An 11,872-nucleotide genomic window follows, 5' to 3' on the forward strand; every position below is an offset into this window, starting at 1 on the left:
AGATCCTTGCAACATGGGGTCGTGCATTATCATGCTGATACATAAGGTGATGGCAACGGATGAATGGCACGACAATGGGCCTCAGGATCTTGTCACGGTATCTCTGTGCATTGAAATTGCCAATGATAAAATGCAGTTGTGTTCAATGTCCGTAGCTTATGACTGCCCATACCATAACCCCACTGCCACCACGGGGCACTATGTTTACAACGTTGACATCAGCAAACGGCTCGTCCACACGATGCCATGCAGGCATCTGCAATCTGCCCGGTACAGTTGAAACTGGGATTTATTCCTGAAGAGCACACTTCTCCAGTGCGCCAGCGGCCATCGAAGGTGAGCATTTGCCCACAGAGTCGGTTACAATGCTAAACTGCAGTCAGGTCAAGACCCTGGTGAGGACGACGAGCACGCAGATGAGCTTCCCTGAGACGTTTCTGACAGTTTGTGCAGAAATTATTTGGTTGTGCAAACCCACAGTTTCATCAGCTGTCCGGGTGGCTGGTCTCAGATAATCCTGCTGGTGAAGAAGCTGGATGTGGAGGTGATGGGCTGGCGTGGTTACACGTGGTCTGCGGTTGTGAGGACGGTTGGACATAAACGACGTTGGAGGTGGCTTATGGCTTATGAAATTAACATTAAATTCTCTGGCAACAGCTCTGGTGGACATTCCTGCAGTCAGCATGCCAATTGCATGCTCCCTCAAAACTTTAGAAATCTATAAACGTGTCTCTAAAAAAGTGGTCAGACGAAGCAGATGCTAAACTACAGGACTGTTATGCTAGCGCATATTGGAATATGTTCTGGGATTCTTGCGATGACATTGAGGAGTACACCACATCAGTCACTGGCTTAATCAATATGTGCATCGAGGACGTCATCCCCACAGTGACTGTACGTGCATGCCCCAACCAGAAGCCATGGATTACAGGCAACATTCGCACCGAGCTAAAGGGCAGAGCTGCCGCTTTCAAGGAGTGGGACTCTAACCTGGAAGCTTATAAGAAATCCCGCTATGCCCTCCGACGAACCATCAAACAAGGAAAGTGTCATTACAGGACTAAGATTGAATCGTACTACACCGGCTCTGACGCTCGTCGGATGTGGCAGGGCTTCAACACCATAGTGGCCTCAAAGCGCATCACTAAGCTAAGGACCCTGGGACTAAACACCTCTCTCTGCAACTGGATCCTAGACATCCTGACGGGCCGCCCCCAGGTGGTAAGGGTAGGTAACAACACATCCGCCACGCTGATCCTCAACACCGGGGCCCCTCAGGGGTGCGTGCTCAGTTTGTACTCCCTGTTCACCCATGACTGCACAGCCAGGCACAATTCCAACACCATCATTAAGTTTTTTGATGACACAACAGTAGTAGGCCTGATCACTGACAATGATGAGACATCCTATAGGGAGGAGGTCAGAGACCTGACCGTGTGGTGCAAGGACAACAACCTCTCTCTCAACGTGATCAAGACAAAGGAGATGATTGTGGACTACAGGAAAAGGAGGACCGAGCACGCCCCCATTCTCATCAACGGAGCTGTAATGGAGCAGGTTGAGAGCTTCAAGTTCCTTGGCGTCCACATCACCAACAAACTACCATGGTCCATGCACATCAAGACAGTCGTCAAGAGGGCACGACAAAACCTATTCCCCTCAGGGGGAAAATATTTGGCATTGGTCCTCAGGTTCTGAAAAGGTTTTACAGCTGCACCATCGAGAGCATCCTGACAGGTTGCATCACTGCCTGGTATGGCAACTGCTCGGCCTCCGACCACAAGGCACTACAGAGGGTAGCGAGTACGGCCCAGTACATCACCGGGGCCAAGCTTCCTGCCATCCAGGACCTCTATACCAGGCGGTGTCAGAGGAAGGCCCTAAAAATGGTCAAAGACTCCAGCCACCCTAGTCATAGACTGTTCTCTCTGCTACCGCACGGCAAGCGGTACCGGAGCACCAAGTCTAGGTCCAAGAGGCTTCTAAACAGCTTCTACCCCCACGCCATAAGACTCCTGTACAGCTAATCAAATGGCTACCCAGACTATTTGCACCCCCCCACACACTGCTGCTACTCTGTTATTATCTATGCATAGCCACTTTAATAACCCAACCTGCATGTACATAATTACCTCGACACCGGTGCCCTGCACATTGACACATTGACTCTGAACCGGTATTCCCTGTATATAGCGCCGCTATTATTATTTACTGCTGCTCCTTAATTATTTGTTTTTCTTATCTCTTACTTTATTTTTGTTTTGTATTTTCTTAAGAATGCATTGTTGGTTAAGGGCTTGTAAGTAAGCATTTCACTGTAAGGTCTACCTGTTGTATTCGGCGCATGTGACAAATAACGTTTGTCACATGGATTTTTTATTTTAACGGTCGTCGAACTCGGAATTCCATGTCGGAAAAGATTTAACCTCGTTTTTTTCGAGTTCCCGTTTTGAATGCACCACTAGGGCTCCGACTTCTCTGACCTGAAGATGACTGACGTCACGATCTGACATCGTTTTTTCCCGAGTTCCTAGTTGTCTTGAAAGCGCTATACCGCTTGCCATCAACTACGCATGTCCATTCTGGAGTGTTTGTTTACTTGCGTTGTATGTGCGTGCGACTGCTTTCCCAGGCTTTTGCATAGCATTGTTTTAAGGTTTAAACCTTATTCTGCCGATATGGCAGCCACAGCACCGAACCCGGAGGATTCGAACAGAAGCAGTGGCAGTGGAACCAGCCCACCCACTGTACTCGCGGGGGATGGCGATTCAGAGGAGGCCGAAGATTTTACATCTTCAACCCACTGCTCAGAGCTGTCTCGTCGGCAGAATGAGCAGAGGAAGACCGGGTTGTTCTGCGATGTGACGTTGGCCTTCAGTAGCGGGGCGGCCAGCGAAAGGGTACAAAGTTGCGAGTTCACGGCCCACCGTTCGGTTCTGGCTGCATCTACGGACTATTTCACCCCTCTACTGGGGGGGCAATTTTCTGAGTCGCTGTCCGGGCGGGTGGATATGAAAGAATGGAGCTCTGAAACGGGGCCCGACCCAGAGACAGTGGAAAGCGTCATACAGTTCATGTACACTGGTGAAATACGAGTGAGCACCGCCAACGTTCACGAAGTATTGGAACTAGCTGACAGGTAATTCATAATACAGATTGCACTAGTTATCTATCTATCGGGTAGCACTAATTTACTGTTTATATAGCTAAAAGTAGTCGCCAAAATAGGCAACCGCCATTTGTTATTGGTGGTTTACTGTAAACACACAGTTTTCCTATTACAGTGAATGCCTAAAGCTGTCCTTTCATCGTTGTTCAATTTGTGCCCTAACAAGCAAACATAGCTAGATATTTTGTCACATTGAGCCAATTGTCAAAGCCGGAAAAGACACTTGCCCCAACCCCCTTTCAAATGTATTGGGTGCAATGAAGGCTACGTTGCAGGTGCAGAATTGGCTCACCAAGCAGAACAAGTGGTGTGATAAGTTGGTTTGGCGAAAATTATAGTTTCTAAGCTTTGGCAATTCCAATGCTCTATTATAGGTCTATATGTAGGCTATTATGATTTTATTTAAATAAAACATTTATAACCACTACCAGATCCATATATACATTGATATGGCTCTAACCACTACTGGTAGTCTGAGTGCTATGTTGATAAAGGTTGAATAAAAGTAATGCTTCATTAGTACATTGACTGTTTCAGGTTCCTGCTGGTGCAGCTGAAAGACTTTTGTGGTGAGTTCCTGAAGAAGAAGCTGAGCCTGGCTAACTGCGTAGCGGTGCACAGCCTGGCCCACATGTACACGCTGGACCAGCTTGCCCTGCGTGCCGCTGACATGATCAGACGCAACTTTCACAAGGTCATCCAAGACGAAGAATTCTACACGCTCCCCTTCCACCTGGTGCGGGACTGGCTGTCCGACGCCGAGATCACCGTGGACTCGGAGGAGGTGCTCTTCGACGCTGTCGTCAAATGGGTACAGCGCAACGCTGAGGAGCGAGAGAAGAACTTTGAGGAGCTGTTTCGTCTCCTCCGGCTTCCCCAGATCATGCCCACCTACCTGACCCAGGTGGTCAAGAAGGAGCCCCTGGTGGCCAACAACGCTGCCTGCCTGCAGCTGGTGTCTGAGGCCGTGGAGGGCCACGCCATTCGCTTTGAGAACCTCAAGTCAGTCGACCTAGAGTTCTGGGCGTCACACATGGCAGCCTTCCAGCCGCGCTTCGGACAGAACATGGACGTGATCATGGTGGTGGGCGGGGTGTCTGAGGGCGGCGACTACCTGAGTGAGTGCGTGGGCTACTTTGTGTACGAGGACCGCTGGGTTAACTTGCCCCACATCCACAACCACCTGGATGGCCACGCCATCGCCACCACGGACTCCCACGTTTACGTAGCAGGCTCCATGGAACCGGGCTTCGCCAAGACCGTGGAGCGTTACAACCCCAACCGCAACACCTGGGAACAGGTGAGTAACCTGACCACGCGCAAGCACTCCTTCGGCCTCACCTGCATCAAGAACATCCTGTACAGCATCGGCGGCCACGGCAACTTCAGCCCGGGCTTCAAGGACGTGAGCGTGTACGAGCCCGAGCAGGACAAGTGGCACAACCTTGAGTCGGCGCCCAAGATCCTGCGCGACGTGAAGGCGGTGAGCGTGGAGGATCGCTACGTGTATGTGACGGCCCGCACGCCCGTGGACACGGACAACGAGGACGGGCTGAAGACTGTGACCACGCGCTACGACACCGAGAGCCACCAGTGGCAGGAGGTAGACTCCCTGCCGCTCATAGACAACTACTGTGTGTTCCAGATGGCGGTGGCGCCCACCAACTTCTACCACACAGCCTCCTGCTGCCCCAAGAGCTATGCCGTGCAGGACGAGACCGCAAAGCAGAAGATCAGTGCTCGCATCGCGGACGACATCCTGGAGAGCCTGCCGCCTGAGGTCACCAGCATCGAGGGCACCGCCATCTGCTACCTGGGCGACGACGTGTTCGTGATCGGTGGCTGGAAGAACAGCGACGACGTGGACAAGCAGTACCGCAAAGAGGCCTACCGCTACTGCGGCGAGCGGAAACGCTGGATGCTGCTGCCGCCCATGCCCCAGCCGCGCTGCCGCGCCACCGCCTGCCACGTACGCATCCCCTACCGCTTCCTGTACGGCTGCCAGCGCTACCCTATGCCACAGAACCTGGCGCGGCAGCGGGACCGCATGCAGCAGATGCAGCAGCTCCACCGCCGCACACTCACCCTGCGCAGGCAGCTGCAGTCGCAGATCGAGTGCTGAACTCCATTCCGTCCTCCCACAAGCGGCAGCATTTCAGTGTCCGATTCCCATTCTCCTTTCAGTACTGTCCCTCCTGTCTAATATGCAGTTTGTTGATATTGCCACGCTTTCTTTGGTTGCTTTTAATTTTTTGGCTCAGGTTTGTAGAAAGGTGAGAGAAAGTGTCTGTGGCAGTTGTATGTGACAATTAGCATAGAATAAACGTATGACCAGACAATGGAATGATACGCCATGTAAAAAGGACATTATTTATGTATGCTTTTGGCCTTATTAAATATGCCTTCTCTTAATATATGCTTTAGCGTTTCCCAAACTTGGTCCTGAGGAACCCAAGGTGTGCACATTTTGGTTTTTGCCCTAGCACTACACAGCTGATTCAAATAATCGACGCTTGATGACGAATTGATTATTTGAATCGGTTGTGTAGTGCAGTGGAGGCTGCTGAGGGGAGGACGGCTCATAATAATGGCCGGAACGGAGCGATGGAATGGCATCAAACACTTGGAAAACTTGTTTGAGTTATTTGATACCATTCCACTAATTCCGCTCCAGCCTTTACCACAAGCCCGTCCTCCCCAATTAAAGTGCCACCAACCTCCTGTGGTGTAGTGCTAGGACTAAAAACAAAATGTGCACCTGAGGACCGAGTTTGTGCAACCGCTGCTTTAAAGTCTAGACGCAGCAATGCTCTAGTGTCAGCCTGTTAGTGCTATCATGCCAACTCAGTTGCTGTCAATGCATGACGAGTTGATCTGGGACCAGGCTAGCAATGCTCCAATCTAGCTTGTAAATGGGAGTTCCTGTCCAACTAAATTAGACACATGCCAGATCTTACAACTCCTGATTAGGTATTTAACATATCTGCTAACCACATCACATGCTATAGCAATCTGATGCCCGGCTGCACAGTCGATGACGTGGCACGGAAACTATTGGTTGATGCAATGCAACACTTTCGCTTGTCGTCGGCCAGCAACTCGACCTTAGACTGACATTCCATTTGACACTGTGATGTTCCCGTGACCACCTTTATGTGCTGGCTTTAGTGAGATGCTACGGCCCACATAAAGGGGAAGGTTTTTAAAGATTTGCTTTAATGTACATTTATTGAGTGCATTGTATAGACAGGCTTCCTTTCGCTTGCTTCATTACAATCTTCGGCCTGTTTCCTCCATGGCTTTGTTTTGCACTAGATATGTGTTATGATAGTTCAATATGTTCTGTACCATTTGAATGTTGGAAAGAGACTCGTAACATCAGATTTTTTTGTGTTTAAATATGCACTGTAAATAATAGGAGAGGAACAAAAAGCACTTCATTTTGGAAAGTCTCAATCTATTTTTGACCGGTTGGATCTGGTTTTGTTTTTTGTTTTCTTTGTCAAAAGAGAACTATAAAATTATAGGTGGAGCAGAATAATAATTGAAGGGAACAAGTGTACTCTGTAACTTGGGCCAAATTATATCTACAGTAACTTAACGTTAATGTTTTCTCAGGAGTCATTGAGAGCACTCCTTTCTCCATTCCATTCAATTGTGACATTCCTAAAGCACGGTTAATTGCACTTGAGTAAGCCTATCTACTTTGCCCGCTTATAAAAGGGGTCAACTGAACTGCCTTACCAAGCAAAAAGGCAGTAACTGCTCATAGTGTGGAACTGAGAAACAATGGCTTTTATTTACCTTAGTTTCACAGTAACCTTATGCAGTTACTGCTAACATGACCCCCACTTTCTCCAGAACACAATACAAAAGAGGCAGGATACTTGTCCACATGATTAAGCATTTATTTAATGTAGCAAAAATGACTAACTCGTTTTTTAACCAAATGAGCGGTTACTGCCTTTTTGCCTGGTAGGGCAGTGAAGACCATACGCTACAATTTCACTTTATAATTCCCCCAATGCCAAAGCGTAACCTGCAAGTAATTCTATTTAGAAATAATGAACCCCACTACCTCACAGGAAGGCAGATTATAGCTACTGGGGTAACATACCTACCCCACTTGCACAGGAAAGTTTAACGACACACTCAGGTGGTCTTCAATGAAATGTCTGTTAGTCGTCATTTGGCTCGTTCGTTAACCTGAAACCAAGGTCAAAAACTTTACTAGCATTCCATTGTGCTTACAATACCGACGTGTGTGAAATGTTCTTCAAGCCGTGATGTTATCTGGTGGTTTAATAACTTTTTTTTTCTGGAAACTTGTCTGGAAATGGGGAAAGCTGTAATTATGTATTTACTCACTCAGTGCATTGTGAACGTTTTCAGGTAATTGTGTGTATTTCCTGCTGTGTGTTTTATATTGTCAAAGACTTAACCTTTTAAGGTCATTGTGGCCGGAGGCACATTGTGTTACGTAGTGACTTACATTCCTCAACGCCATTTTATTCACGGTACCTCACAATCGTTTTTCATGTAAAACAATCCAGAGTTCTGTTGATTCAGATCCTCATAATCATTATGTTCTACCATGTAAATTCATAAATGTACACCGTGGATAGTTAGATTCAGAGTAGTGTACTATGTCGGTGTTGATTTTGTAAATATCTCTAGTTGGGATGTTGTTTTTTTTAATACTGAAAGTCCTTTATCATGGTGAAAGCAGTGAATCTCCCACCAGTTGTTGTTCCTCTTCCATCAATGCAGAGGGAATCTGAGCTTGTGTGTTATTGTAGGTGTCCAGAACCCATATTCCTTCTGGTCTCATTCTTGTACAGTAGTTTGAAGTTGTAAAGGACATATTTTGCTTTTGTGTGTATTTGCTTTAAAATGCAGAACGAGCTCTGAGAATACCATCATTTGCAATTAAAAAAAATCTATTTCATATAATTAGGCGGCCTATATCTGTTGTCTGTGAAGATGCGGAATATGTTTTATTTTGGTATGTCAGATGTATAATGCAAACAATCAGCTAAAATGTTTTACTCAACAGTTATCTTAATATATTTATTTCCTTAGCAAAATATCCTCTCTTTTTTCTAGTCTTCGAGTGGGGAATGGGAAGGATGTACTTGTCTATAGGTTTGATGCCAGCCTGGTCTTGGAGGAAGGTGTGTTCCATTCGTCAGCGAGCAACATTGGGGAGTCGCGGGGGGCAGCATACTGTGCCACGTTGGGCAGGCCGGGCACGACGCAACAACCGAGGGCACTGCGGAAAGTGGGCATGTCGTGGGCGTCATACCACTCGTCTGTCTTCCCGTCGTAGCACTCAACGTTGTAGGTGGTGTTGAAACCATTGAAGCCGCCCACCACGAAGAGCAGGTCATCCACCACGGCGATGCCAAAGTTGCTACGTGGGTTGAACATGGTGGGCAAGGTGCGCCAGGTGTTGTCCAGTGGGTTGTAGACCGCTGCGGTCTTCAGACGGTTGGCGCCGTCAAAGCCTCCAACCTAGGGTAGAACAATCTTGTGAGTCTGAGGCTAATTGGATTTCAAATGTTGTGAGAAAGAAACAGAAGCTAGAGACAATTCATCTGTATGTTTAATTAGCCACATATACATTCATTATAAACTTTACATTAAATGTAAAGAAAAGCTTCATGGAAGAACAGCTGCTTATGTTCAAGTTATACTGTCAAAATGTAACTTGCTTGACAGCCTGAGACTATTGAGGTAATTGACGTCTCCATCTATTCCAGACGGGTAGTTTTACACAGCAATCAATCTCACTGAGGAGCCGAGCACCATTGTCTCCAAAGGCCATCTCAGTGCTCCAGGTAGTTACTGCAAGTTACCTCAATTCTGAATATCTCCCATTGAATTGTACCATGAGTAAAGCGCCTGCACACCCCTGGACTTGTCCTGAGACAAGTGTTTTGAATGTACAGACCAAATCACATTACAAAAGTGTTCGTCCTCCAGACATGACTAATTAGTTTGTTCCGACTAGAAGTGCTGCTCTGACTCATGTTGTATGTATAACTTACTGCATAGAGGTGCTCCTTGTATGCAATGACGCCGACCCCACTGCGGCGGCGACTCATAGGGGCAATCAGGGTCCATTGGTTAGTCTTGGGACAGTAGCTCTCTGCATTGAACAAGCACTCGGTCCCATTGAAGCCTCCACAGACGTACACCTGAACGCCAGAGAACCCCACAGGATTGACACCACAGCTGTTATTTTATTACTTGTAAGGTGCAATCTAGTAGTCTAGTTTGCCATTTACTGTTTTCGGTTTAATACCAATCACTCTTTCGTACTGCCACATGAGTATTGGCAGGCATCACTTATCTATTCCCCTTCAACTTTTGCCTACCTTGCCATGCAGTGTGGTGGCGCTGGCATCGCTCCTCTTCTCGTGCATCGGTGCTACCAGGGTCCACTGGTTTGTCTCAGGCTCGTACCGCTCCACACTTGTAAGACGCCCGTAGCCATCGAAACCGCCTATGGCATAAATGCAGCCGTCCAACACTGTCACACTGACGTAGCAGCGCCGCGAGTGCATGGGTGCAACTTGGTGCCAGGTGCATGTGATGGGGTTGAACTTGCGGACGCTGTTGAAGTATTCCACGCTGTCAAAGCCGCCTAAGCAGTAGACGAAGCCGTTGAGGTACGCAGCACCGTGGTAAGCCCGTGGGCTCTCTTCCTGCGCTATGGTCGCCCAACGGTCAGCCCTCGTGTCGTATGCTTCGATGACATTGGTCGGGTTGCCTCCACTCCAGCCGCCGATAGCTAGTAGGATGGCGTAGGGCAGGCGAGGTCGCCTCAGCGGATTACTGGAAATGGAGGGGCCGTGCATGTTGAGTTCGTATATGGCCTTTAAGGCGTTGAGGATGATGGGTTTGCATTCATCGCTGTCCTTCACCAGGGAGTTGTTCCTCACATGGTTTATGAAGTAGTCAGCATTCATCAAAGCCATTCGCACCTAGATGGACAGGATTAAATGTAAGGGATTTCATACAGTTGAAAAACACTCAAAGCAAACCAGATAGAGGTATGGAAGACTAAGCAAACACGCTTCTTGTCTAACATAATGTGGCACATATTATGAAACCAGTTTTCACTTGGTTGTTATTAGCTCCATAGGTGCCCAGTATGAGAACAAAAAAGTAGGCCTTTGATCAGTGACCATTTTATAAGTGGACCATCACCTTTGGCAGTAGCACAGAGATCCAGTGCCTGCGGCTGGCAGGAGTGTGGGCAATCCAGCGCAGGATGCCCTCAAACACGGTGTTCTCCTGCCTCACGTTCAGGTCGTCCTTCTTGATGAGGTCGAGGAGTTGGGCCAGAGACAGCTCCAGGAACTCCTGGGAGCAGCAGACGATTTCCTCAAAGTGGTGCAGGATGAAGAAGAGTGCTCGGCGTTGCAGCTCCGGGCAGGAGTAGAAGTCGGCAAACTTGCAGATGCCGATGCAGTTTTCCAGACACAACTGGGTCTCCAGGAAGTGGCAGCAGGCCTGCACGATGCCCAGGATGGAGAACTGGTCTGCCGCCTCTAGAAGCAGCTCCACGTTGTCCGCCGTGACCGGGACGGTCCGGGTGTAGGCGTACTCGATGAGCATCCTCATAATCTCAGGAGATACACCTGGGATGGTGTACACACGTTTCTCGCAGGGGTTCCAGCCACTGGTGAACAGAGCACTGCAGAGGGAAAAAGGGAAAACATTGACATTTCACTGAGGGACAGTTTCACACATCACAGACCCAGAATAAGGAAACCAATTCTTTAAAAATGTAACTGTCCAGAGTTGGATACATGTATCTGGCCTATAACTCTTTTTGATTAAGCATTAATCATAGTCCAGAAATAATTGAAGATGTGTGAATGAAATGTATTTACAGAAGAAGGCTCAATCGTGTTGGGAAACTGGGCTAGTGTTGGTACTCTCCCTGGGCATGGATTGAGGCTAAAGTCTCCATTCTTCATCTATGTCAATTCATATTCAGAATGTTGAAGTGATTTTTGTTTGCATGTTTATGGTACAATCACCACAGAAGCCTCTCACCGGAAATACGAGCTGCATCCACACAGGATAGTCTTGTGGGCACTGAACTCAACTCCCTCGACTTTGATGACCACATCGCAGAGTTTCTCTTCCAGGCGTAGCTCATTGAAAATGTTGCAGGCCATGGCACCAGAAGTCTTCTCCTTTTGAAATTTGGTTAAGGTTCTAGACTCTTCCATGTCTTCAGCAGACTTTTTAGTTTGTGAAATGTTTGATGTGATAGAGAGAGAGCTTTGCTTTCCATTCTTGTTGAGTTCTAGAACATCCGTACATTGATACATCACAATGGCATTTTTTCCACTTCTCTGTTGATACAAAGCAATCAATTTACCATGGTAACATGATCCAATAATGAAATAATCTAAAACAAAAAAGCTAAGAGCCCCAAAATATAAAATGTACAATAAAATGTTTTAAATTGTAATTATTGTGAACTTAACTGACATTCTATATTTAAAAATAAAATATGTCAAAACAGATGACATTTTTGGGTATATTCTGAATTTTTCAGGAATGTGCTTTAGTTTTCAGGTGACATCCATTTGATCAACAACCGCCGATATCTAGCTACTTTTTTAAATCAACGCATGGGAACCACTGTTTACGTTAGTCTGTTTCAGAGGGAGGACTGCA

At 47.4% G+C, this 11,872-nt stretch overlaps 2 protein-coding genes across 2 annotated transcripts; one reads left to right on the forward strand and one right to left on the reverse strand.

The window, feature by feature from the left end:
- Window positions 1-2,599: 2,599 nt before the first annotated feature.
- LOC120046280 (kelch-like protein 11) lies at window positions 2,600-5,819 on the forward strand. Its single transcript, XM_038991366.1, has 2 exons — window positions 2,600-3,139; window positions 3,707-5,819. The coding sequence occupies exons 1-2, from the start codon at window positions 2,679-2,681 to the stop codon at window positions 5,289-5,291; spliced, it is 2,046 nt and encodes a 681-aa protein (XP_038847294.1). The 5' UTR covers window positions 2,600-2,678; the 3' UTR covers window positions 5,292-5,819.
- Window positions 5,820-8,132: 2,313 nt separating this feature from the next.
- On the reverse strand, window positions 8,133-11,380 carry LOC120046282 (kelch-like protein 10). The gene is made up of 5 exons (XM_038991367.1): window positions 11,240-11,380; window positions 10,385-10,874; window positions 9,550-10,158; window positions 9,220-9,369; window positions 8,133-8,683 (listed from the first exon to the last, which is right to left on the reverse strand). Exons 1-5 carry the CDS (start codon window positions 11,362-11,364, stop codon window positions 8,309-8,311), a joined length of 1,749 nt encoding a protein of 582 aa, XP_038847295.1. The 5' UTR covers window positions 11,365-11,380; the 3' UTR covers window positions 8,133-8,308.
- Between the last annotated feature and the right edge of the window lie 492 nt (window positions 11,381-11,872).

Source organism: Salvelinus namaycush, chromosome 4, assembly GCF_016432855.1.
Source record: "Salvelinus namaycush isolate Seneca chromosome 4, SaNama_1.0, whole genome shotgun sequence".
In the NCBI taxonomy this organism is placed as follows: domain Eukaryota; kingdom Metazoa; phylum Chordata; class Actinopteri; order Salmoniformes; family Salmonidae; genus Salvelinus; species Salvelinus namaycush.